Here is a 27,941-nt window from a genome sequence, read left to right on the forward strand (position 1 = left end):
CGGTTTAAAGAAAAAGCAAAAATCTTGAACTTCAGCAAGGCTGGGGCAGAGACAGCTCAAGGTTATTTCTATTCATATTTCAGTGATTACCTCAGGTTGTGATTTTTATGATTTTTTTCTTGTATGTTCCTTTCAAATTGTTGTGACTTTGTAGCCTTCAACTTTTGTTTGCAGTTAGTATCTTTTAAACCTCACTAGTTGTTTTCTTTATAGTTGCCTCAAGAAAAGTCTAGGGGGGAAAAGCTACTATTTATTGACCATTTACTTACTGCATGCAGTTGATGCACATAATAGACAATCCTCATAACAACCCTTTTTTTCAATTCAGTACTATTAGTATTCATTTTCATTTGACATGAGGAGGGACAGAGGTGCCAAGAATTCTAGTGGGAAGCAAGTGTGTGCAGCTGGTAAGTGGCAATGGGGGATGCAAACCCTGGGTTTGCTTCACATCTCCAAAGCTCATATTCTTCACCAAATCATAAAATGAACTGTTTGTGTACTGTGCCACTTCAGAAGGGTTTGTGGCTTGTTTTGTTTTTGGACAGATGAAGAGGTTTAAGAGTATCATTGTGTGCTAGCCTTGGGAGACTGAGTGGGTGCAATCTAACAGAGAGCATGGAACAATGATTAGGGACCATGCAAGAAAAACCTCTCAGACTAGGGTTGTCTCTTTCAGAACGGTGATCCTTGACCTGCTGATGCCACACTGAGTGGCATCTGGAACTAAAATATGTTATAAGGGAGTGATTTGTTTGTTCTCTTTGATTTACCGGGTTGATGGAGGGTTTAGGATGAAATGTTGGAAGAAGTGTGGAGGTGTGAAAGGAGTGAGAAGTAGGGATGAGCTCAGTTCTGAAGGAGAGGGCTGTAAGTGCAGTCCCATCTCTTCTTTGTCCTTGGGAGGTTCTTCAGGAGGAAATAAGTCACTGGAAAAGCTTCTGACAGGGTCCTTCCTTCCTTGCAGGAGCTACAAATTCTCCTTCTGAGGCCTTCCATTTTTAGATTCTCTAATGTATGCTCAGGACATAAAAAGAAGGAATTTGCTGAAAGTTGACTCTAAATGTTGTAAAATGGTCAGTAGTGGAATAATGGTGATCCTATTAGCAGGCCTCAGAGTGGCCCTTTTCCACATTGTCCCAAAGGATTGTCAGGTCTGGCGCCAGCAAGAATTGCTGCTGAGGGAGGATTCTTGCCTAGAACTTTTTTGAGACCTGCCACCATCCGGTCTGCTCTTTGTTCCTCTTTGAGCCTGGCCTCATTTGGCTGTTCTCCCTCTGGTATGCCCCTAGCTGGAGTGCCAGCCAAGCCATTGCCCTTCACACACCCCACCCGCAGACTGATAGGCTTTCTCCCTGTGCTTGGCTGCCAAGAAGGGGATTTACATCAGCATTGCTCAACTAAGAAATGTTCAGATCTGTAAAATTCCAATGGCTGCTCTTTGTTACTTTTTTGTTCTTTCATAGTGTTGATCCTTAACCTTTATGTTGAGGAATCTTCATGGAAGACTATACCTTTCAATGACTTGTCTTTGAATCTTACAGTTTCATATAATATGTCTCAAATTCTTTCAGTTGCCTGGGCTAGCCCGTCTCTGCTGTCATTAAGCTGCTATCAATAAACACAGAATTGATTTAGTAATAAAGCATATTCTATTTTATGTGTATATTCACTCTGATCAAAAGAGAGATGTTTACTATAAGTGGAGTTTTCTGTCTTTGTCTAAGCCAAAGCACAACCTGGCCATTTCTATAGTAGTTTCTTAATTGTTGTACAAGTGGTACTGTTATTTAATACAACCCATTGAGGAAACGTGAGTTTTTATTGCTACAAATCTATTTCTTTTATTATTATTATTATTATTGTGTTATGTTAGTCACCATACAGTTCATCAGTTTTTAATGTAGTGTTCCATGATACAAAACTATTTCTAACCTAACCTTCTTCCCACACATGTCACCCTACTGACCCCTCAATTATGGTAGTAGGCAGCAGTAGGAAAGCAAAAGTAACCGTAAATTTACCAACACTGAAATATAGTCTCTTACAACACTTCCAATACTCTTGGTTAACAATATTTACTGAAAAAGAATGTCTTTATGTATGGGCTTATAATAGGCAGGTGCAACAGTTGCATGAGTCAAGGCATAAAGTTTGAGTCCTCCTAAAGACTACTGGCCAAAAGATTAAATATAACTAGTTTTAGGAGAGTACTCTCACCCTTGGCTGTACGCTGGAGTAACTCAAGGAGCTTCAGGAATACCCATTCCTAGGTCCCAACACCAGGGACCTAGGAATGGGTATTTTGCTTTACTTAATGGGGAACAGTTTGGCCATGGAGGTTTTTAAAAGCTCTTAAGGTCTAGAGTAACCAAGGTCTAGAGTGATTAATCTAGAGCCTTGCTATGCAAAGTATCGCCTGTGTAACCACAGCATGGATATCACCTGGGAATTATGCCTAAATTTACACTCTGCCCCAGATCTACTGAATCAAAATCTTCACTTTAACAGGATCCACTGGTGATTCATGTGCCCATTAAAGTTTAAGCACGGCTCTAGAAGTGTGAGCTCTTGTAAAGCATCCCTTGTAAAGGACACTTTTCATTGTTAACCAATCTACCATTGACTTTCTGGGTTTTCTAAAATAAAGCATATAAACTCTATAACCTCAATTACAGAAGATGTCTACATCAGTCTAACCAAAATGAATTCTACCACTTCAATAAAATGAGGAAAAGTGAAAGACAGCTTAGGAGCTAGCATTGTTTCTTTTTGGTCTGTCTTATAAACTTGGATGTCTCGGTAGTCTCCAAAGACTCATGGATAAGGAAAGAGTTGCCAAAAGACTAAATAAAACAATCATCCCCCCCCCCCAACAAGACAAGGAGAATCTACAAATGCTAGCCTGGTGAGTTTGACGTTGATCGCCAGCAAACTTCTAGAATGGATTATTAAGAAGATGATTTCTGAGCCCTTGGAAAGGGACTTACTAATCATGAAGAACCAGCGTGGGTTCATTAAGAACAAGTCATGCCAGACTAAGCTCATTTCCTTTTGGATGGGCTTACAAGAGGAAGCTGCAAAAATCATTTACCTGGGCTTCAGCAAGAATCTTGACAAACACTTCTCTGATGTTCTTTCAGACAGAGTAGAAAAATGGGGTAGGCTGATAGTACAGACAGTTGAATGTTTAACTCATTAAATGATCATATACAAAATGTAGGCATTTAATAAATTACTGCAAACCCAGAAAGACATGTGCTTTCAATTTTAATGAGGATGAAGATAAGACTGACAAAATTTGGGATTAAGGCCAAGTTTGGGGGGGGATATCTGTGTACACTGTACTATAGAAAAGAAGAATCCTCATTGTCATCATCATTAGGCCTTATAGTGGCATGATACTTTTCTAACTACAGAGCACTTTCACATATGTTGCTCATTTCATCCTCACTACAGCCTTGCAAAATTAGAATAGTGATTATCTACATTTTACAGATACAAAAACTGAGGCTCACAGATTCAGTAATTTGCCAAGGGGACAAATAGTTGGAAGCCAAACATCCAAAACCAAAACAAAACAACAAAAAAAAGACCTTCTTACTCTAATGTAGTTGGGACAAATATGAAATTATACATTTCAGCTCTAAAATTAACTACATAAACTCAGAGTGAAAGCAAGGCTTAGAAATACTTCTTTAAAAGACATGGGAGGGGTGCCTGGCTGGTTTAGTCCATAAAGCATGTGGCTCTTGATCCAGGTGTTGTGAGATCAAGCCTCACTTTGGGTGTAGAGAGTAACTGAAAATAAAATCTTAAAAAATAAATAAAAAGCATGAGAGTTTTGGTTAGCATGAAGTTTCATCATAGTGTCATGTGGTTGTTATATATACTATTGAGATTTCAGGGTTATATTAATGGAAGTATAGTGTCCATCACAATGGAGGTGATTTCTTTGTATTTAAAGTTGGTTAGAGCATATCTAAGGCATTGTTTTACTCTAGTTGCAGCATTTGAAGAAATGTTCTACCTGGAAAAGCAAAAGCTTAAGGATATATTTTGTGTTAAACATTTTCTGTGGGACAATGGGTACAAAAGCTGAAAGAAGGCAACTTTCAGAACGTTCAAAGAATTTCCTCACCATTCCAGTTACCTGATAATTGAAGGAACAACCACTCCTTATAGGTAGTAAGTGTCCTTTACCCTACACCCTACACCCTCCACCACTCCTACACTGCCTGTACCCCTCTTCCAGAAAGGTTCAAGCAGAGGTTGGTCAGCCATTTGTTTGGTATGTTGTAGAAAGTCTGTGCATTGCATCATTTCTGATGACCTTGCCAATTCAAATATTCTTAAGTCTAGGATTCCTTCACTGTGTCCAGATGAATATGATCAATTCTAACTTTGGGATAACAATTGATAGACTCCCCAGGATTGACTGCTGGGTTAAAATGGAATAACTGTTTGGGTAATGATCCTGCAAAATAAAGGAACTTTGGCTAATTTTGAAAAGTTTCTTATGACATGCCACCCTTTACAGAATTTATCTCTAGCTCAAAATTAATTCTAGCCCCTCAGATATATTTTGCTAGCATCCTCGGGCCTTTAACATATGGTGCCAAAGATGGCCTTCTGAAATAACAAAGGATTTCATCACTAAAAGTCATCTTTAATGGGCCAATAAGTTGTGTGAATGGCTTCAATTTCTCCATACTCATTTATCATGCAACGTTTGAAACATGACTCTAGCTAGGATCCTATAGACTTAATTTACCGTAGTCTGATATAATGGTGTGTGATCTAGGGGTCTACGGGGTGGCAAAGGGACTGAGGGAACATCCTTCTTCTCTAGGCCTCTACTGACATGCCACCATCAAACAAGTGGGCTTTTTTTTCCAGATATTTATTCAGAATGGGGGTCATTTAACTGAGTTGGGACCCTCCTTAAAGAAGGGGCTTGAAAAAATTGGTCTGTGTGAGAGCAATGTCATGGAGTCCTGGGAAGGAAGTAGAGAGACCAAGACTAAATTTGGGGACATGAGCAAGTCTTCCTTCTTACTAAGCCTGGAGACCAGGTTTCATCAATAAGAAAGGGAAACAGAAAAGAGGGAGGCCCAAATGGATTTCAGCAGGAGGGCTGTGGGTTTAGTACTGGGCGGTGGATGGTGAGCTAGACTGAGGCACTTCCTTCCCTTGAGAGTGCAAGTTCAAGACCTCAGAATACCGTGAGGCAGCATAGCTTAATGGTTATAAACACAAACTCTGGAGCCAGACTGCCTGTCCCCAATTCTTGCTGGCTGTGTCACCTAGACAGGTTGCTTCATCTCTACCTCTGTTGCCTTCTCTGTAGAAAATGTGAATAAAGATAGTACCTATCTCATAAATCTATTGTAAAGATTAAGATGTCTAATAAATATAAAGCTCTAAAACAGAGCACAACAAATACCAAGTGAATATGAGTATCAGCTCAATAACATGAACAAAAAGTAAGATGTGAAGGGGGGCTTTAATAAACATTTATGATGCACCTATTATGTTCTAGATACTGTGCTACCCAAAATTTAGCATGGGAGAATCTGGCTTTGGAATCAGGCAAAATTGGATTCTAATTCCAACTCTTTCCTTGGTTATGAGCTCGGTGGCCTTGGGCATGTTACATAACCTGTTCAAGCCTCTGTTTCCTCATGTGTAAAATGGGGATGATAATAGCACGGGGCCACACAGAATTGCTTTTAGGAGTAAACAAGGTAGGTAGTGGCTAGATGTGTGAAATATTGAAGAAGGCTCACTAAGTGGTAACATATGATGTCTGTAAGCTAGAGCCCATTTGATGAAATGTAACAGGAATAAACGTCAAGTCTCATATCTGAGATAAAAACTCAGTTGCAAAATAGTACATCACCCTTACAAGTAAAAAACAAGAAAGGATTGAACTGGGAAGAGCTTGTGTGAAAGAGAGCTGTGGGTTTTCGTTGACCACAAGTTTCCTATGAGACAACAGGGTGACCTGGACATCCAAGGACTAATGTAATTTTAGATGGCATTAGTAGAAATGGTGAGTTGAGATCCTGGAAAATGATGTTTCACTGTCCTGTGTGCTCTGTGTCAGTCAGGTCACTTCAGATGTACAGGATTGCATTTTGCTCACAGTGTTTCTAGAGAGACAATGACAAACTCATTGACGAACTGTCCAAAAGTGGTGACCTGGCTTGGGAGGGATTGGAAAACTCTTTCTTGAGGATAAGATTAAAATAACCCAGGGAGGGAAACACTAAGACAACATTTGAAACAGTTCTTTCTTCTAATGAAAATGTTTACAGAACACACCCCACATCCAATCTGTTAGCATATTCTGTTGGCTCTTGGCTCAGATTACAGCAATAATCCAACCATTTCTCCTCACCACTCTGCTACTGTACTGACCTATCTCCCCCTCTCTTGCCTGATCATTGCAATCGCCTCCTAGCAGATCTCTCTGCTTCCATCCTCACACCTCAGTCCATTCTCCATGCAGAAGACCAAATAGTCCTTTGGAAATGTGAGTCTAATCATGTCACTGTGGTGACTTCCTATTTTACTCATGGTGTAAGTCAAAATCCTTACAAAGACCTACGAAGGTCTTGCTTGGCCTGGTTCCCACAACCTCTCTGACTTCATCTCCTGCTCTCCCTCTTACTTAATCAGCTCCAGCTACTAGAGTCTAGTCACAGTTCCTCCAACTAGCCAGGCATTCTCCTGTCTCAGGGCTGTTGCACTTGCTGCTCTCCCTGACAAGAACACGCTTTACCTAGATATTTGCATGCCTTGCTCTGCGTGCCCTTCAAACTGTAAGTCAAATTTACCTTCTTGGTGAGGTACTCTCAGCTACCCTTTTAATTTATTTTTTAAAAAATTTTTATTTATGGGGGGCCTGGGTGGCTCAGTGGGTTAAAGCCTCTGCCTTCGGCTCAGGTCATGATCCCAAGGTTCTGGGATCAAGCCCCGCATCGGGCTCTCTGCTCAGCGGGGAGCCTGCTTCCTCCTCTCTCTCTGCCTGCCTCTCTGCCTACTTGTGATCTCTGTCTGTCAAATAAATAAATAAAATATATAAAAAAATTTTATTTATTTGTCAGAGAGAGAGAAGACAGAACACATGCAGGGGGAGGAGCAGGCAGAGGGAGAAACAGACTCCCCACTGAGCAAGGAGGCCAGCCTGGACTCAAAGCCAGGACCCTGGGATTGTGCTGAGCCACGCAGGTGCCCCTCAGCTACCCTTTTTAAATTGCGGCAATGTCCCCACCAGACACACACTTATGGATCTCCTTTCTCTGCTTTATTTTTCATCTCATCATTTAATCACTGTTAAATATTCTATAGCAGATTCTTCTATACAGTAATGGATATATAAAATATGTAAAAGAGCTGTTGTCGTTGAACCTGGCAGGAATTGGGCGGACATGAACTCTACCCCCTCTGAAGCCTGGGTAACTGAGTTAACTACATAGAGATACATTTGCAAAAGAATGTTGGCCAAACCCTGGAAGCGCCACTACTGAGATATTCTGAACTCAGGGAGGACAACTCGTAACTTCTGGGCATTGTAAGACTTTTGTGTGTAAGAAGTAGACTCCATCTGGGTTGCGACTTGAGGCAGAACTAGAGCCAGTGAATACAAAGGGAATGTACACAGACAGACGTGGTATCAATCAAACAATTTGAAATTCTCAGCTTGTGTCATGAAGTGGTGGGCTCCTCATCCCTGGAGGTGTACAGAAAGAGACAATTAGCTCTGCTATGAAGGAGACTGTGTACTGGGTTGGGGATTGGACCACACCACCTTGACAATCTTTGTAGCTGTGAGATGCTTCGGCCAAAGTTATGTGAGCTCAAGGATCAGGGGTAATTTATATTTGTTTTTTAAACATGGGGAGAGGATCTTTGGCCTCTGTTCCTGGCATCCCTGAGACAAATTATGCTCCTAAAGGTTCATTCCACCCTAACAGAGATTCCATTTCCCAGAAATTACTCGATGCTAGGCTGATGATTAGAGGCCAGCCAGGGGTAAAGGGACTGATTCCCATGGCAACCAGGTTGAAAAAAAGTGCCATGTGGAGCATTGTCAGCAACAAGCTAAGGTTGCATTATAAATAGATATTTAATTCATTGAGATAGTTTGTGACGACTTCTGCATTATAAATAGATATTTAATTCATTGAGATAGCTCTGACAGCAAGTAGGAAAGTTAGCTCCCAAAGTCGCTCTTTGTCTTTAAGTATTTCACAGTTAATTGACAACTATTTTTTCCTTTCTAAAACATGTAGAACTTGGTTCTCTAAGTGAAAGAATGGTATATGTGAATGTTTTTAGAAAACCAACTAACAGTCCAGTGTCACAATATTTCTCACTATTTGTTTCTCATTGAAAGGTTTATCAAAATTTTATCTGATTTCATGAGCACCCGTATTTAAATCTTTTTGACATAGAAGACCCCAGGTTCAATGTCTGGATTTCACAAGAGTCTTTTTTCTGTCATTTTTGCCTCATCTTCTTCCTGCTCTTCTAACTCAGAGGCTTCTCTAATTTCAGACCTTGGCCCTCTGCTCTTTTCTTCCCCTTTCTCTTTCCCTTGGTTAACAGCTATGGTAATGACTTGTTAACTTGTACAACCCTGCCATTAGCCTTGATAATACACTTTGGAACACCTGATGACTGGAAAACAAAATCAGATCTGAGCAAAGTACTTCTATTCCTAAAACCAAGGACCAAGAACAAGCCTCTCGTTAGTGTTCAAAATGTACAGCTTGATCAAGGGTTAGGGATTAACAGTTTGAAGGCAGAGAGTAGTGCTGAGCAGAAAGCAACAATTATGCTTTGCTAAATTCAAGTGTAAAAACACTTTTGAAATGTAATTTTTAGAAACACCATAAGAAATTAGTATAAGCCACTAACAGAATCTCATCAGATGGAAATCAGAGCAAAACTTTGTACTTCTACATTCCAAAGAGCTTAATACAAATTAGTCTATAGTATTCAGTGTTTCATTCTGTAAGGATTAAGGGAAATGAGATGCGTTTTTCCCCCATTAAGTTGCTGGGTAAATAAGCTCCTTAATGTAAAATTTTATTTTATCTTATAATAAAATTTTATTGTAAACTGGGATAAAAAAAAAAAACTGTGTGCAGCACCCCTGTGCATTGCTCTACTGAACTGTGTTATCTTAGAATTAAACGGTGTTGGGAGGTAAGGAACTTTAAGGGTTAGGTTTGAGGAATCATGACCTCCTCTAGGACCTGTAGGTCAAGAACAGGTTTGAGGAACTAGGTAAGCCCCCTTCCCTAATCCAATCCCCCTGATGTATACTGAACTCCCACCCATAGAGCAAATGGTATGTTGATCCAGGGAGGAAGATCAGGGGTTCAGAATGCAAGCTGGTATCCATCTGGAGTCCTGGGAGCATGCACCCCCCACCCTTCCTGCTCCAAACAAACCACTTCAACCACCTCACTTGCTTACTCACTCTCTGAGATCCCACTACCAGAGGCCCATTCTTTCAGAAAAACAAAACTCTCTTCAGGGAATGGCAAAATATTCAGCTTTTATTAATCATTTATACTTAAGAGTGAATTAATGTACACTCCGTGATTGTTCGGTAAGGGCCACAAAGCACAATTCATCAATTTCAAAGTTCTGCAGAGGGCTAATCCTAATGTTTGAAAGCAGGTATATTATGGACCTAGAAGTAACACAGTGAAAAGGATATTCTTTCTTTTTATTTTACTTTATTTATTTTATTTTATTTAAATTCAATTAGCCAACATATAGTACATCATTAGTTTTCGGTGTAGTGTTCAATGATACACTTTCAATGTTTGCCCTCCTTGGGCTGAACTTGGAGGGAATATTGCCGTCCATCCATCCATCCATCTATCCATCCATTCATCTGTGAGATTGAAGGACAAAAGGACATTCTCCTCACTGAACCATGTCTCAAACCACATTGGGAAGTACTCTTTTGGAGCCTCCCCTCCTCCCTCACTCCATCCTTAAACTCCTTCCTTTGTGCTAGCAGCCCATGATCTCTTATTCTGCCATGGAGGTCAGCTCCAATACAACATTTCCAAGCTATAAGTGAACAACACACCCATGGAAAAAACACTGCCATAGTTTTTGCAGTTAAATAGTGAATACTTTTTAATTCAGAATACACTTTTAACAGAATTTCATCACCAGTAAATCAGTACAGTGAGGAGTTATAGGGGTGGGGGATCTCTCTTCAGGAAACATCTCATCCTGGTAGAACTCTCAACTCCCAGAATCCCCTTGACCCAGCTCAGATGATTAGTGGCCAAAGAGCAGTAGATTGGGTTGACTCCCAGTATAACCAGTTGGATTTGCAGGTCTCTGAGGATAAAAGAGAGGAGAGGAAAGCTCTTGTAAAGGAGGAGACTATTATATTGGGACTGGCAGTTCCACTGAGGTTCCCTGAGAGCCTGATGAGGGAGAGCTGGTGTTGGTGCCTGGTTCTCCTTCTTGATTACACTCTTCCAGAGCTATGGTCTGGTCTCTTCCATCTGTCTCTGAGTCCCTGTGTGGAGAAAAAGACATAACTAAGGGAGGATCCAAAACCATCAATCTGAAAACAGATTGTGTTATGGGGCTCAGATATTTGAGGAGCATTCAGATCATTGTTTTTCCACCAGCCCTGGGTTTATAGAAGGAGGTTGACATGAGGTATTTACCTGGTTCGGAGTCGAGGCCACTTCTTCCACTCTATGGCTAGCACCACCCCCAAAGCTACAACTACCACCACAATCAGACTACTTCGGACAATGTTCCCCACAGTGCACTCTTGAGCAGCAGGGCCTGTAATGACAAAAGGGCAGAAATCAAGGCCATGGAGATTAGCACATATACGTTCCCCTGATCTCTTGTTGCCCCCCTCATCTGGCCTCCTCCAGGGTTCCCTTGGGAGCCACGTTGAGAATGCAGAGGGGTCGATTAGAGCCAGTGCTTATGCCAAGCCAGACACTGCCCTCCTTTTTGGGGTGGACGAGGCCTTGAAAGTAGAGGCCTGCTTGTATCTCTGGGTGGATCTGAGGTCTACTGCCTCACCATCCCTAGAAGAAAGATGACCACACTTGAAGTCTCAGACTCCAAATGCTCCCTGTTCCATCTTTGGTGGTCACCATCCAGACTATCACTGGGATCCCAGGTGGGTCATGCCAGGGCCATGGAAGGATTATCCTCTCACCTGCAGCCCCTACCAGCTCCAGGGTGTCGCTAGGCTCTGACCAGATATCAGGATAGGCCTGGAGGCGGTAGCTGCAGCTGTAGTTGCCAATGCCTTTTCCTTCTATGTTGTTGATGACAAAGTCCCCATCCTCTGAGAACTGCTGAGGTGCTTCTTCTCCATCATGTTCTAGGACAAATTCAACACCTGGCAGGGGTCCTCGACACTGAAGGGTGATGTCCTTCCCCAATTTGAAAATGGTGCTGGGCCAGGCTGACAGCAAAGGTTTAGGGGGTTTATCTGCAACCAATCAGGACAACCAACCAGAGTTAAAAGTGGTTTTGAACCCTCTTAGGGCTAATTACTTCAAAACTACAAAATCTAGATGATTACTGAGGTCTCCAGGACCTTACCAGTCACCCAGATCTCCAGGAAGTCACTGCGATTAGAGGCCGCAAAGGGAGCAGAGTCCAAATAATAAACACAGCTATAGACCCCAGAATCGTCACCTCTCACAGCTGGCATCCAGAAGTCAGCCCTGTACCCATTTGGGCTCTGTTGCTCCAAAGGATCTTGAATGCCCTCCTTCAGCAGGACAAATGTTGAGTCTGGCAGTTCCCCTTGGCATCGAAAAGTCATATTTTCTCCAGGGGCCACAATGGGTCCGGGCTGAGCTAAGAGGCTGGGTTTAGGGAGCAAACCTAGAAGAAATTAACTCCTGGTCAGAGAGAGGAGGCCACTTTCCAGTGTGCCACCACCAGAGTCTGTTCAATAAATAGGAAAGACTATTGCTTGCCTCTCCTTGACCTCTTTGAAAACTATTTCCATGAGCCCTCTTGCAATCCATTCTCTCTTCTCTATGCTCTCATGCCTGCTCTAGAGCACCATCGCCTTACCTGTGACTATGAGTTCCAAAGTGTTGCTAGGCTGTATCTTGATAGAGCTGGTCCAGTCAGGGTGGTAGGAGCAGCTGTAACGCCCTGTGTTAGCACCAGATATATTGGTGATGGGAAATGCCCCGTCATTACTGGTGGATCCCCAGAGCTGTACTGAAGAGGTTTCTCTTTCTTTTTGTAGAATGTACCCTACTCCATGGACTGGCCCCTGGCACCAGAGAGTAACATTCTGCCCCATAGGAACCACAGAACTGGGTTCAGCAAACAACAATGGCTTGGGAAATGTGTCTAAAAAGAGACCAAAGATGTAGTGAGTAAAGTTACTTATCACTCGCTGCATTAACCCTTCATCTTTCTCCTTCTGGATACAATAGTTCCCCCCTCCATGGTCTGGCCTAGCCTTCTACACTTCCTAACCCCTACTCCAGGTGTCTCTGTCCCAGTCTCATAACTTGTCTGTTCTTTTTTCCCCCATATCATTAATTAGTTTATTATTTTTTCTTTCTCAAATTTTTGCTTAAATTCTAGTTAGTTAAATATAGTGTAATACTGGCTTCAGGAGAATTTACAATTCATCACTTACATATAACACCCAGTGTTCATCATAAGAGGTGTCCTCCTTAATCCCCACCACCCATTTAGCCCACCCTCAATTCACCTCCCTCCATCAACCCTCAGTTTGTTCTCTATCCTTTAGAGTCTCTTATGGTTTGCTTCCCTCTCTCTTTTTTTCCCCTTCCCATATGTTTTTCGGTTTTATTTCTCAAATATATCTTGTCTGTTCTTACCAGTCACCCAGATCATAATGGGCTTGCTGAGATATGATCCCCTATTTGACATGGTTGTCTCATAGTAGACACAACTGTAGTTCCCAGAGTCCTCTGTTCCAACAGCATGGAGCAGAAAGTCAGCTGAGTTCCCAGAAGTGCTCTGGAACTGTAAGGGAACCCGGGTTCCCTCCTGCAAGAGGGCAAACCTCATGCCTTGGAAAGCCCCTTGGCAGTGCAGGGTCACATTCTTCCCAGGAAGCACCACAGGACCTGGCTGTGCCAGAAGAGTGGGTTTGGGGTAGAATTCTGAAATTCAAGAGATCACAACATGAGAGAAGCCTGCCTTCCACTTTCTGCAGATTACTTTTTCAGCATTATTATACAAACAGTATGTGTTTATTTAGCAAATTAAAAAATACAGAAAAAAACTAAAAAAAAATACAATTTTACCACTCAAAGATAACCATTCTTTATACATGTCTCTATATCTCTTTTTCATTTTTTTCCTCTATGTGACCATGTCATTGTAGCTGTAACTATTTATATAATTAGGATCCCAATGTATGCACAGTTGTGTAGTTTAATATTTTTCACTTAACTTTATGTAGTAAACATTTTCCTATGACATTAATCAGCCTTTGAAAACTATCATTTGTAATGGCTGCATAATATGCAGCTGTCATTTCAAGGTCTTTGCCCTTTCTCTGAGTGCCATCCAGCCCGCCAATCTCTGACAACCCAGTTAAAGAAAAAGCGAACATTAAGCGTAAAGCTTAAGGCCAAGCCACCAAAACATTTCAGAAATTGGGCATGTGAGCTTGGCATTGGGGATTGGACACCCCCATCTGCCTCACTTCTTTCCCTAGAAGTGAATTACTTGCCTCTCCCCTCTCCTTTGTCCCTTCTCTCTGTATTAGTAATAATAGAATCTGCTGCCTTTCATGGACTATTTACCATGTGCCAGGCACTTTCCTAAGCATTTTCTTGGTGAATTTTATTTTTATTTATTTATTTGTTTGTTTGTTTGAGTAGGCCCCACACCCAATGTGTGGCTTAAACTCATGACCCTGTGCTCACAGAGTCCTGTGCTCTAACCTGGTGACTTTTAGAAGGAGCACCTTTCATCTCCCACTGACAGTCCTTCCACCCACTGTCCCAGGGTCAATCCTGTCTCCATCTGTGTTTCCCCACTCCTGACCTGTCACCACGAGCTCCACAGGGTCACTGGGCTCAGACCAGATAGCGAAGTCATAATAGCGGCAGCTGTAATTCCCTCCGTCATCAGTGCCCACTGAAATGATCAGAAAGTGAGCTTCACTGGCCCCTGGGCTTGCCCAAGACTTGTCACTGGATGCGATTTCACTTCCATCTTTGTAAAGAATAAAGCTCATGTGCTGCTGGGGAGTGGAGCAATTGAAAGTCACTCGGGCACCAGGAGTGACCACAGGGCTGGCCCATGTCTTGAAGAAGGGCTTGGGGTACATTTCTAGAAGGCAAAAAAAAAAAAAAAAAGGCATAAAACCGAATTAAGAAAAAAGATAGTTAATATAGCAAATATTGGTTCCTGGAAGCTGCTTTGTTTTCTACATTCATTCAGAAGTAGTTGCATTTAAAAATCAAGGCAAATCCACTTTGTAGATGGACTTCTCCCAGGGACTCCTGTCCCCCCACCCCTCACCTCCTCCAGCTGAATCCTCCCTGTCATCAGGGCAGGCAATAGAGGCTAGCTAAAACAGTGAACTGTCATGAGGGTTCTGCTGGTTCCCTGAGGCTCAGTTTGCCCATTTGGGCAAGAAAGGGAAATGGTACTTGCTTCGCCTCCCTGGAATATTTGGCCTATATCTAAATGAGATAATTGATATGAAAATAATTAGAAAAATTAAATCACCCTCCACAAACCCCAGCTATTAATAACGATTATGGCTATTAATATCATGCAGCCAGAGGCCCTGGCACTCCCAGCGCCACGCCTGCCTGGCTCTAAGATTGGACACAGGCTCCTAGGACCAGCAGCAAATTTTGCTGTGGGGAGAGGAGTATCTGACCCAGAGCTTTGCTTTCCCCCCACCCCCTCACACACTCTTTTCAGCTCTACCTTTTATGACAAGCTCTAGGGCCTCACTGGGCTCAGACCACTTGAAGGGGCGCTTTTCAGTGTGGGTACGGCAGCTATAATTGCCTTGGTCTTTATCCTCCATTCTTTGGATTGTAAAGAAGGCGTCTCTCCCAACGGCACCAAGTTGCTGGACAGGTTCCTGCACTCCCTCCTTATACAGAACAAACTCCATGCCTGCCAGCCATCCTTTGCACCGGATTAGCAGTTTCTGGCCCCGGACTGGGGGCGAAGCAGACATGACAGGTTTGGGGAGTATGTCTGGAAAACAAAATGGGGTGGAAAAGGAGGCAGAAGTTTGGAGGTGCCTAGATGAGACACTTTGAGTCACTTTGTTAGGAAAAAAGAAATCCATCCTGGCCTGGCCTTTGACTCATCCTATTAGCCTCCTTTCACTCTCTTCCCCACCCACCTCCCCCATTTCAGGGCCCCTTCTCTCCTACTTGCAGCATAAACACGGTGCGCTCCAGGTTGCTGTGCATTCCCCCACCCTTAGGAACACTTTTGAAGTCACAGGGCACTGATGGTCACCCCGAGAGGAACCTCTGCCCTTTCTTACCTGTCCCCACCAGCTCAAGTGCCTCACTGGGCTCCGACACAGCCATCTCCTCCCACGAATGACAGTGGTAACTCCCAGTGTGGCTCTGGGTCAGGGCGCCAAGGGGGAAGGCAGCCCGGACTTGTTCTGAGGCCGGGCGAGTTGCAATCCACCCGGTCCCGTCCTTCAGCAACACAAACTCCTTAGTTGAACCAGAAGGGCTTCTGCACCAGAGGGTTAAGTTCTTCCATGGGGCAAAAGGGAAGTTGGTCTCTGCCCAAAGCTCAGGCTTAGGGGTTGGCATGATTATTTCTAGAAACAGCAGAGTTAATGAAGCCATCATCCCTCCTCCCTCCCTTCCCCCTTTCTTTGCCCTTGAACCCCCTACCCAGATAGATCACAGTGCCCACCTCCCCTTTCAACACAAACCCAAACTCTTTTCCTTCCTTCTGTAGGTGCTGGGGAAAGGGGAAACTTATGTCTCAGCTGAGCCTCAGAAAAGTGCAGAAGCTTGGGGGAAATTTTGCAGGCAGAAAAGCAGAATTAGAGGCTGAATTTTGCCAGCAGCTTTAGCAAGTGCCCCTTCCTGGCTGTCTGTCCCTCCCAACCAGTCACTCCCTGGCCACTGACACTGACACTCTGTAGTTATTTCGGATCTCCAGGAAGGAATGTCCCAGTCTGGAGCAGGAAAAACTCACCAGTCTCTTCTGTCAATACCCCATTGCAAAGTCCTGCAAAAGAAACTGCTGCCAGGGCTCTGCCCCCTCCCCCACGGGCCTTCACCCGGCCTTCTGCCCAGGCCCCTTCCCCACCCCCTTGTACTCACCACAGCAGAGAAGGGCTGTGACTATGAAGAGCATGGTGACCCCTTGAGCTGTTCCCAGCAACCAGGCTCCTCTAGTGAGACCAGAAAAGAGATGAGAGGAGCTGCTGGGGTTAGGGGGAGGGCGGAGAGAAGGGGGCGGCAATTTATGTCATTGGCTTACTCACCACCCAATAGGGATTGGATTTGGGCAGGATAATGGGATATAATCTTTTCTGACATCGATGACTTTTCTTTTTGAGGGCCTCACCACCTACAAACCTCTTGCTCTTTCATGACCCACGTGCCCCCCGCCCCCTTCCCCCTCCTCAGCCTATATCAGATGTCAGCTCCCCATGGCCCCTGATTAGGCTGTTGCTGGAATTGAGTTGTCAGATGTGAAAATGCTTTTGTAACTCCAGCTCTCAGAACCTCTGGAGCTCGGAGTGATCGGCAGCTCTGGGTGGCGGGTGTGGGGGTGGAGGAAAAAATCTTGGGTGTTTCTCCGTCATCAAGTTTAAGTTTGGAAGCAGTTTTTATTATGGCAGTATTGGTCCTCAGACCGACCTGCCTCACCTGCCTTTGTTATGGAAGGGTTGCCTAGGCAGCCGCAGTGAATTACCCGAAGATTGTCAGTGCTGAGCTAAGCTTGTCAGAGAGTGGGATCTCTCTACCCCCACCCAGATTATGACTAGCAATGTGCGGCAGCTTCGGATTATGGATCCTGTAGAATTAGATGATATTAAGCCAAAATACATTTGGCAATTTGTACTTAGAAAACACTGACCCTCCTGTGCTTTTCAAGCTGCTTTCTCTGAAATCTGCTTCCTAAGCTCATTCTTTGATGCAATGGTCCTGAGCTGAGGTGGGCCACTTGAAGGTACATTTGTTTTCTGACCCCTGGCTTGGAGGTTACCCCAAGCTGCAGAACTCAGGATTGAGTCTGAGGACAACTAAGCCTGGTCCCCCACTGAGACTTTTTGAAAATGCAAAGGGTGGTGGTTTTTGCAGAAGACTTAGGGGACTCACTTCTAATTACCCAAGCCTTCTGTCCCTCAAATCCTGGTGGGAAACACAGACACACACAATGACAGTCATCATCCATTGCGTATTGAATAGTTCCATACACAAAAAGGCCCATGATCATGGTGAGGGGGCTACAGCCAGGTGCAGAAGGTTGGGGGTAGTAGGTAACGCCTTCAGGGACTGAGGTCCCCACCAACCTAGTAGCTGTAATTTCCCTTCCTTTTGTCAAGCAGAATCGCCTGAGCACAGGCCATGGGGATCAAGGAGTGAGGAGATGGCCCAGGGAACACCAAAGGATCCAAGGAAATGGCTGGATGACCTGTTTGGTTCACCATTTTGTAGTTCAGAGGAAGTAATTTGATTCCCTGGCCCAATCTACTGCCTCATCAGATGCCCATCCAGGTTAGGATTATATTCTCAGGATGCTCTGCACAGATGGCGGGAGGCCAGAGTGACAGAGAGACTGGTTTCTGTAGAGATTAGGATGGACCATGATGCTCTCTAGCCCTTGAAAGCTAGGGGTAAGGGTGAAAAGTTGGGATGGAAGTTAGATAATACCCAGGGAGACAGTTTGGCTTTTTACAAGAGAGGAAGTTCAGACTAAGTTCATTTGGGAGACATCAATCATCTCTGAGGAACAGGGTGGTTTGGGAGGGAGACTTGGACACTCTCCTGGGTGGGGGTAGGGGGACAGGGAATCAGTGAATGAGGTTCTGATTGATTTTACCTCTAAGAATAATGCTTCTCTATCTTCTGGCTTGGGTGCTGACTTCTCTGTGAGGTGAAAGAGGAACAGATGGGATGAGAAAGTCTTGTTTCTTAAGCCCAGAATGTGGGGGATACAAAGAGTGTGACCCTGTGGCTTATCTCAACTGGGATCTGACTCATTCTGAGTCTCTGGGGAGCCTGGACTCAGCTAGACTGAAGAACAGGGGGCTAGGACAAGACAGTTACCTGATTCTGAGTCTCCGACACTTCCACCTTATCCACAGCACTACCAACAGCAAGGCAACAAGCTGTATGATTAGGGACAACCTGATAGCTTCATTCAGAACATAATTCCATGTGAGAAAGCCTGTGGCCAGAAAAGACCAGAAGCAGATGTCTTGATAAGGAAAAGGGGAGGTGAACACATTTGGGATTGGGGTGAGGAGGAGGGAGGAGGGGCTGGTTACTGAAGGCGAAGGGAAGGTGAGACAGAGTGGCTTTATTTTTCATGAAGAATGGAAGTTTTGAAAGTGTCCTGCTCAATGCCTTTGAGTGATTATGAGACCACCGCAGGGGAAGTGTTCCCAAACCCAAGGGCCCTGATTTACATGCCCCTGACTCCCCTTTCCATAACTTTCTGGGCACTGCTTCAGGATCCCTGGGGTATCATGACCAAAGCCATGGGAGGGCAACCCTAGGAAGAGTTGTCCTCTCACCTGCTGGCCCCATCAGCTTCAGAGGCTCACTGAGATCTGGCCAGATGTTGGGGTGTGCCTCTATGTGATAGCTGCACATGTAGGTCCCTGTGCCTTTTCCTTCAGCATTACTGATGATGAAGTCTCTATCCACTGAGAATTTTTGGAATGTTGCTCTTTCTTCCCATTCCAGAGAAAATTCAAGTACTGGATGAGGTACTTGGCACTGAAGGGTAATGACCTTTCCTAGTTTGAACATGGTGCTGGGCCAGGCTGACAGGGAGGGATTGGGGGACTTATCTGCAACCAATACAGAAATCAGAGTTAGAGTAAGTGACCTTGAACTCAGTACCACTTCCCCCAACAAGGTTCTCACCTTTCTATTTGATCTTTCCTGTCTTTCCACTTCTACTAAATCAGTGGTCTCAAAATTTGACCATGCTTTAGAACCTCTTGGCTCACTCCTCAGCACTCTAAAGATTCTTGGGTTTCTACCTTTTTCAGGGAGACCTCACACCTATAAGTTTCCCCTGGCCAGAAGAAAGTAACATTTCCAGGGGGCACAATGAGCCTAGGCCATGCCAAGATGCAGGGCTTGAGTAACAATCCTGGGAGAGAAGATAGGTAAAGTTTTTGGAAAAAATTCTGCACCAACTTCCTAGTGTATTTTTCCTTGGCTCATAACTCCAAAAGGGTACAAGTCTGCTAGCTCCTTCTTAGAACACTGTAATGATGATAAATACAAATGACATTTGTTAGCACTTGCCTACAACCATGAGCTCCACAGTGTTGTGTGATGTCATCCCGATGGAGGTCTTCCAGGAGAGGAGATAGTGGCAGCTATAGACGCCAGCATCACTATAGGTCACATTATGGAGGAAGAATGACTTGTTGTCATCAGTATTGGTGGTATCCAAGAGCTGAAGTGGTTTGTCTTCTCCTTTCTTATAGAGTGCAAGCCCCACTCCATTCACTGGCCCTCGACACCACAGGCTCACGTTCTGACCCATCTGGACCACAGGACTGGGCTGAGCAACTAGCCAGGTCTTGGGGAAAGTGTCTAGGATGAGACCAAAAATATAAAGGGCTAGTGGTCTGACTGCCCTTTCACCACTAAGGGTTCTCTTCCTTTAGTACACCCTTGGAAAATCCTATCTTAAGCCCAGTTGTACAAATTCTGCTCCCTTTCCCACTGTTAGCCCTGGCTGCATGATCAGGTTCTCCACGTGGCCCAGAAGGAGTTGTATATCTTTAGCCCCTAATATAGGTCCCCTGGCATTCCCCTCTCTTACCGGTCACCCAGATTTTCAGGATATCACTAAGGAGTGAACCCCTGTATGACCCATCATAGTAAAAACAGAAGTAATGTCCAGCATCGTGGATTTTCAAAGCCCGGAAGAAGAAGTATGCCTCATTTTTTATTGGCCTTTTGTGGTAAAAGGATTTCTCCAAGTCTTCGAGCCTTATTAGAGCAAAGGTCATTCCATAGATAGGCCCCTGACATCTGAGCTTCAGGCTTTCCCCAGGTGCCATAATGGGCCCAGGATACGCTGTCAGAGTTGGTTTGGGATAGAGTCCTAGAAAGGGAAGAGACCCTGAATTAGAGATAGGATGATTCTTCCCTATTATCTCTTAGTTTTATTTTCCCAGTTTTTTCTAAAGACAAGGAGTGGTAGCTGAACTTTAGCCCCTACTCCCTCTCCCTTCCTTGAAACTTAGCCTCTTCTAGGAGATAATCAAGGGCATGTCCTCTCCTCTCATCAAACTTTATCAGCTCCACTGAGTTCTAACTATGTATAATGCTGTGTCTCAGTGGAATATCTACATTTGTAATTGCCTGTATCTTTAGGTTCCTGAAATGCCAAATGTACTTCTTCCAACCACCTAAGAAATCAATCTTCTGAAAATGACTTTGATTTCATCTTTGTAGAGCATGAATACTACTGCAGAAATAAAAATGCCCTTTGAACATGAACAGACATTTCTGCAAAGAAGACATCCAGATGGCCAACAGACACATGAAAAAGTGCTCCACATCACTCGGCATCAGGGAAATACAAATCAAAACCACAATGAGATATCACCTCACACCAGTCAGAATGGCTAAAATTAACAAGTCAGGAAATGACAGATGCTGGCGAGGATGCCGAGAAAGGGGAACCCTCCTACACTGTTGGTGGGAATGCAAGCTGGTGCAACCACTCTGGAAAACAGCATGGAGGTTCCTCAAAATGTTGAAAATAGAGCTACCTTATGACCCAGCAATTGCACTACTGGGTATTTACCCTAAAGATACAAACGTAGTGATCCGAAGGGGCACGTGCACCCGAATGTTTATAGCAGCAATGTCTACAATAGCCAAACTATGGAAAGAACCTAGATGTCCATCAACAGATGAATGGATAAAGAAGATGTGGTATATATACACAATGGAATATTATGCAGCCATCAAAAGAAATGAAATCTTGCCATTTGCGATGACGTGGATGGAACTAGAGGGTATCATGCTTAGCGAAATAAGTCAATCAGAGAAAGACAACTATCATATGATCTCCCTGATATGAGGGAGAGGAGATGCAACATGGGGGGGTTAAGGGGGTAGGAGAAGAGTAAATGAAACAAGATGGGATTGGGAGGGAGACAAACCATAAGTGACTCTTAATCTCACAAAACAAACTGAGGGTTGATGGGGGAAGGGGGGTTGGGAGAGGAGGGGTGGGGTTATGGACATTGGGGAGGTTATGTGCTATGGTGAGTGCTGTGAGTGTGTAAACCTGGTGATTCACAGACCTGTATTCCTGGGGATAAAAATATATGTTTATAAAAAATAAATAAATAAATAAATTAAATAAATAAATAAATAAATAAATAAATAAAAATTTAAAAAAATGCCCTTTGAACACATTAAACCCACATGAGACTTTACTTCCAACATGAGATTGGAAGAAGCCAAGGAAGGATTGGCCAATAAGTCTTTGACCCAAAGAAATCTCTGTCAACGGGGTCACACCTTTTCCATGTATTGTTCCCCCAAGGGAATCATACTACAAAATAGAGGGCAAAAGTTATTCTCATACCATTCCTTCTTACCCACTGCAATCACAGGTAGACCCACCAATCTGTTATTGGAAAGAACAGCCCTGTCATACGCTCACTGAGCATTTAGGATGTGTCAGGCATCATGTAGGTCTAAGGATGTACAAATAAAGCAGACACAGTCCCTATCAGCAAAGTGAGGGATATCAGTGAATAGTTAACCACAAAAGTGTATGTTAGTGGAATCTACTCAGGAAGGACATTCATACAACAAACATCCATACACACTTTTCAAACAGTTTTTGTTATTCAATCCTCAATAAAAAGCTATACTAATAAAATTAATATCTACCATTTATTGAGAATGTATATGCCAGGCACTGTACATATATTATATTTAGGCAAATCCTCACAACAACCCTGTGAGGTAGGCATTATTATTATACCAATTTTGCACATCGGGAAACTGAGGCACAGAGAGGCATCATACAGTAGGTTGTATAGATACTGTTATCCCATTTTAGAGTGGTGGGGGGAACCGAAGCACAGAGAGGTGAAGTGACTTGCTTAAGATCACACAGGAAAGAGGTATCAGAGGTGGAACTAGAAACCAAGATTACTGCTTCTAAGTCCAGGTTATCTTCTATGGCACCTGTTTAGACTGATAGAGGAACTAAAGCAAATTTCTAAAGGATCCAGGCCACAGGGTGGGCAAACTGGGGCGGGAGTGTGTGTCTGGCATTTGAACATTTTGGGGAGAATTCTGCTGTGTTTAGATCTTGATACTGTCTTACTAGTTCTACATACACAAGACTAAAGTAATTTGCATAAAGTAATTTCTAAAATATGAGCTATCACTTTTTGTAATTTTTGTTTACCACTGAAACTAGCACAATTCTATTTTCTGTGCTTAAAAATAATAATCACAAATACAATAAAATGCAATTAAAATGCAAAAACCAGTTTATAAGACTGCAGTGGCAGTGCCTGGCACATAGTAAGTGCTCAATAAATATTAGTCAAATGAATGAATGAAAGCATGATATTCAACAAGTAGAGAACAACAGAGCTATGATGAGCTGAAGCTGCTGGACATTTGACTGGGCTCACTCACTAGCCTGAGTGAGCCTAGGTGATTGGCTTCCACACATCTGCCTGGTAGCATGTGTGATTCTAATTTGCATCTCAGGAAAATATCAAATGACTCTAGCTTACAGGCCTTGCAGGGCCTAGGACCTGGCTAAAGAAAGGAAAATCAGAAACCCTGGTTCATCCAGCCATGATTCCGGGGACAACAATCATCAGACCCCAGCAGCCATAGCCACACCCACCTGCAACAATCAGCTTCAGGGGGTTGCTGGGCTCTGACCACAGAGTGGGGAGCATCTGGATATGAGTGCGGCACATGTAAACCGCTTCACTTTCAGGTGTCATGTTGGCAATGGAGAATATGGCCACTGTCCCAGTTGGGATTTGGTAATCCACGGGTTCTGCATATCCCTCTTTGAACAGCATGAACACCAAATCCTGCAGCCAGCCATGGCAGAGTATGTTAACATTACATCCAGGAAGAGGGGAGGTCTCAGCCTGGATCCAGAAGATGGGCTTGGGCAGCTGGCCTGGAAGGAGAGAATGAACTGGAATTCAGGTACAGCAAGGACAGCACTGCTCAGTGGGCCGGAGAGGAGAGCGCTACTTAAATGAGCGTTCTCTGAATAATCCTCATTTACCACCCTTCCTTCCCCCTATCTGGGGTCTTCCCTATGTTGAGAACTTGCTCTCTAGATCTGTTCCAGAGACTGCATCCTCATCTGCATTGCTAATAGAGAGTAGGCACTTACTAACTGTGGAATGCTTGCATGTATACATTCATGCATTTAAAGTAAATGAATGAATGAATGAATGAATGAATGAATTAAACAAATATTGCTCTGGGAAGATTTGAATTTCAGGAGGTGGAGTTTATTCTTGATTATCTATTACTGTCTTCTTACCTGGTGCCTCCAACTCTAAAACTTTACTGGGCTCTGACCAGCCTGTCTCCTTCCAGTAGCAGCACCTGTAGAGACCTGCATTGGACTTAGTAAGGGCACCTATAGGGAATGAAACTTGGAAGGTCTTGGAGGAAAGACGGATCCAAGTCATTTGTGTCTTATCCTTCAGCAGCAGAAACTTGCTTGAAATCCGAGAGGGGCTTTTGCACCAAAGTGTGATGTTCTCCCAAGGGGCCTGGGGATAGTTGGTCTCTATCCATAGTTCCGGTTGAGATTGCACCACTGTCATACCCAAAGATCACAAAGATATGAGCAGTCCAACCCTCTCCCTCCCATAACGTGCCTTGCAATGTCCCTTAAAATTAGCCCTGACCCAGATTCTTCTTTTTGTCTTCTCTTGGGAATAAGAGTGTCTGCTTGTGTCGGGGGTGGGATAGGGCCCCTAGGATATTTGTTTGAGGGATTCAAGTGAGTTGGGGAATACAGCACAAGTCTGGCTTCCATTCCACCGGAACTAAAGTTTTTTACTTTCTGTGGGAAACCAAGTCATGAAGTGAGGGATTCTGGTCCCCAACCAGCTCAATCTGGGAATTATCTTTGTGGTCTCAAGGTAGTTATATCCAGGGCCATGGAGGCAGCTGAGGTCTTGGAACTTCCAGGAAGGAAGGTACCTGAGGTGGCAGAATTCACTTACCTATTGATGTTATACCCAGATTCAGCCCTGAAAAGAGAGATAATGGTAAAAAAGGGCCCCCATGTTGACCCCACCAACCCTCAATTCTCAATACTCTCTTCTTTCTCTCTTCTCAAAGTTCCCAGCCATAGGGGTACCTGTGGCAGGGTCACCTGCCCCTCAACCCTTCCTTGTACTCACGAATGCAAAAGAGCAAGACACTGAAAGTCCACAGCATGGCAGACCGTTCCCCCAGCCTGTCCAGGGTCATGGGGCCTCTGGTGCTCAATGTGCGCTTCAAGTTTGGAAGGACTTTGCCCCTCAGCAGGTGGTGAAATCTAAAAGCAGAGGTGTTTTTACTCAGCCGACTTGTCCTGTTCCTCAAAGTTTAGTTTGGATCACTAAAGTACTTGACAACCCTACCTTCCACTCCTTCAGAGGCATGAAAGGTACTACAGGGTTACCTTGCCCCATTTCTCCACCTACTTCTCCTTGCACCCGAGGTCTTTGCTGGCATCTAAGATGTCAGATCTGTTGAAATGTCTGCACAGCCCTGGAATCTCAGAGGCTCAGAGGATAACCTAATCCAGGCCAGAGGGGAGCCCTTGGGAGGAGAGAGATGGGAGATGTAGAGTCATCTTTTTAGATCCTGTATTTTATATATATATGGTCTGTATCCTCCAACAACCTAGCAAAGGAGGCTTTCCTGCCATCCCCATTTTGCTGACAAGGAAACTGAGGATTAGAGGGGGTATATTTAATTTGCCCAAAGTTAAAAGATTAAATACCAGATATTAATAGAATAACTCCAATGTCTATTCTCTAAAACTGGTATTTAAGCACCCTCTTTCTTACCTTTCTTCACACCTTTGATCTCATATCACCCAGCCCTCCCCTTCTGTGGATTGCCTTAGATGCAATATTACTCTCATTCTTAACTCTTACCCCCCAAAGCTCAAAAACCCCATCTCAAGTAGATATTGGCAAATCAAGCTACTTGAGTTAATTAATGTAAGGTGTAAATGATGTATTTGCTGCCCGTAATTTATAAGCATTTTTTGTTCATTGGTCCCAAGAAAATATGGTAAAGATATCTGAATTCAGGGAAGCCTTTTCATTTTCCAAAAAAATCACTATTAACTATATGTACACTAGATAGACCCTTTTGGCTTTCTTGCCTCTTCTCCACCACTGCACCCAAAGTATCTTTTTGCCAAGGGAAGGTATATCCCTACCACACAAACTCAAGCTAACTCTCCTCCACCAACTCTATATTCAGAGTCTGAGATCCTGGCTGTTTCACCCTATCTCAGTAGAGTGGGGGTAAAGGCAGCTCCCAGAACAGAAAAGGGCTGATTTCCCTTCCCAGAACAGATCGCAGCACTGTAGCCTCGAGTTTGCTCCAATGCTAACGCTGGGTGGGATGGTGGAACAAAAAACCAAGAAGATTCATTTTCAAACATCTGGGCTGTGGGGAACAGGTGGACCTTCAGAGATCCAAGGAAACAGTTACCTTTTGCTTTTCTGGATGCTCAAATTACCCTCGCTGAAATTTTCTTATCTGTAAAGTTGGGGAGTAATACCTACCTAGGATTGTTTTTGTGTTGGATCAGAGATAATATATGTACAGGACACATGGTAAATATTTCATTACAAGGTGGCTATTTTTCTTCTTACCCAAGGGGGTATTAACCTGGTGTAGGACCATAAAGATGCTCTTTCATCTCAGCTCCTTGTCCCCCACTTGCCTTGGACGGACCTAGCCCAGGCCTGGGTTTCAGTTCCATCCTGTTGCTTTGTTCCCCCAAGGATTTATTGGTGAAGCCAGGTTCTACTGCCAAGGGAAAGGTTCAACTTGGGACTCTGCCCAGAAATGCCAGCTGAGATTCCAGGCTTGCCACTTAGACCTCTAAACCAGGGTTTTGCCTCCTGGGGACTTGAGTGGAAGGAGGGAAGGTGGCTTCTCAGCATGGCTAACCACTCTCCAATCACTAAGGAAACCGTACCATTTACATCCAGCCCAAAAGATGAATCTTATGCCCAGGGAATGTGGGAAGCAACAGCAAGCTTCAGGTTAATTGGACACGCCCATTTTTGGCCTTTCACAACCCCACCCCCACCGTCAACTTCCAAAGTCTAGTCCTTTTACCCTCCCCTTCTACTCCACCTCAAGCACTTTCCCCACCCCTAGGCAGCGCCGCAGTGCTTTTGAGGGTGACATACCCGAAATGTCTAATGGCTCACCCCCTGCATAGCTCTGAGGGCTCCAAGAATCAAAGGGGTTGGGCTCGGCAGGGTGCCGGGTACATGCTTCACTGGGGGTTTGGAGGGAAGACTGAGAAGGAAAAGGGAAGGTATTTACGGTGCCCAGAGATTCTTAGCCAGAGATTCTTAGCGAGGCAATGCTGGATCCGTGGAGGGACGGAGAAAGGGAGGAATAGACTGGAGAGCAGTTTGATTTGCTGCAATTAGTTACAGCAGGGAGACTATTTCGGGGTTTTGTTTAGGATCTGAGGGATAGTATTTAATCTTCAGCCACTGGACAATGCGCTCATTTGCAGGTACTTACGGTAGTTGAAGGCCCGCTCCGCCGTTGGAGATTCTCCAGTGAGCTCCCCCAGATGCAGCAAACTGCCGGGCCTGAGAAGAGCTGTCTAAGGCCAGCCTCTAGGGCTCCGCGCCCCGCCTCTCTCTCTCCCCCGCCTGCTTTCTGGTCGGCTCCAACCTCCTCCCCGCCCTCCGCCAGGCTCTGGAAGCCCACCTACCCCAACTCTGCCTGACACCTGCAGTCCTCTGACGACCCGGATTTCTATGCCCTTCCCAGCTCTCTGCCTCTTCTGACTCCCTGCAGAGGTTGCTGGAGCCAAATTCAGGCCCCTGCCCCCTCTCCTGTCGCTGTGAGTTTCACTGGGTCACTGTATTCTGGAAGGGAGAAGGCCAGCTCTTCAGACTGCCAAAGCTGTAGATCCCTCCTCTGCAGATCCCCAATGCCTTTAAAGGGATCTCAGGTCTTCCTCTGCCCATTTAATGGTCCACTTATGCATAAACATGGCCACCGTGGTTTAAATGCCTCTGGGCCCGGGGCACCTATTAGTTCTAATCTTCCTAGCAACCCTAGGAACTGTGTTAATTTCCCTCAGTTTTACAGATGAGGAAACTGAATCTCAGAGAGGGTTAAGAGACTTGGACAGCCTCCAGAATCCAGCTTGGGATAAAAGCCCAGGCTTTAGAGACATACTCATCTAGATGTCAGTCCAGGTTCCACTATGCAAGAGCCAGAGTGACCTGAAGAAAGTGAGTTAAACTTGTCTGAGTCCCAGTTTCCCCATCTGTGAAAGAAAACAGCAGAAGAGGTTGCATGGGGCTTTGTTGGAATCCTGCAAATCAAACTTCTAACAGTATGCCAGGTACCTGGTAGGTGCTCAATAAATGGGAGCTGCTGCCACCAGTACTGTTATTAATCTGTAAAGCGTTCCCCACA

At 44.3% G+C, this 27,941-nt stretch overlaps 1 protein-coding gene across 1 annotated transcript; it reads right to left on the minus strand.

Annotated features, from left to right (window-relative positions):
- Positions 1–9,791: 9,791 nt before the first annotated feature.
- Positions 9,792–27,362, minus strand: IGSF1 (immunoglobulin superfamily member 1). The gene is made up of 21 exons (XM_032843358.1): positions 27,226–27,362; positions 27,030–27,091; positions 24,662–24,798; positions 24,482–24,508; positions 23,788–24,069; positions 23,125–23,412; positions 20,050–20,334; positions 19,524–19,817; positions 18,779–19,057; positions 18,309–18,429; positions 16,353–16,423; positions 16,225–16,257; positions 15,548–15,838; positions 14,971–15,249; positions 14,074–14,361; positions 12,894–13,181; positions 12,106–12,393; positions 11,623–11,910; positions 11,231–11,509; positions 10,719–10,842; positions 9,792–10,564 (listed from the first exon to the last, which is right to left on the minus strand). The coding sequence occupies exons 3-21, from the start codon at positions 24,729–24,731 to the stop codon at positions 10,429–10,431; spliced, it is 4,011 nt and encodes a 1,336-aa protein (XP_032699249.1). The 5' UTR covers positions 24,732–24,798; positions 27,030–27,091; positions 27,226–27,362; the 3' UTR covers positions 9,792–10,428.
- Positions 27,363–27,941: the final 579 nt, after the last annotated feature.

This window comes from Lontra canadensis, unplaced genomic scaffold, assembly GCF_010015895.1.
Source record: "Lontra canadensis isolate GAN:19392208 unplaced genomic scaffold, GSC_riverotter_1.0 scaffold138, whole genome shotgun sequence".
In the NCBI taxonomy this organism is placed as follows: Eukaryota; Metazoa; Chordata; class Mammalia; order Carnivora; family Mustelidae; genus Lontra; species Lontra canadensis.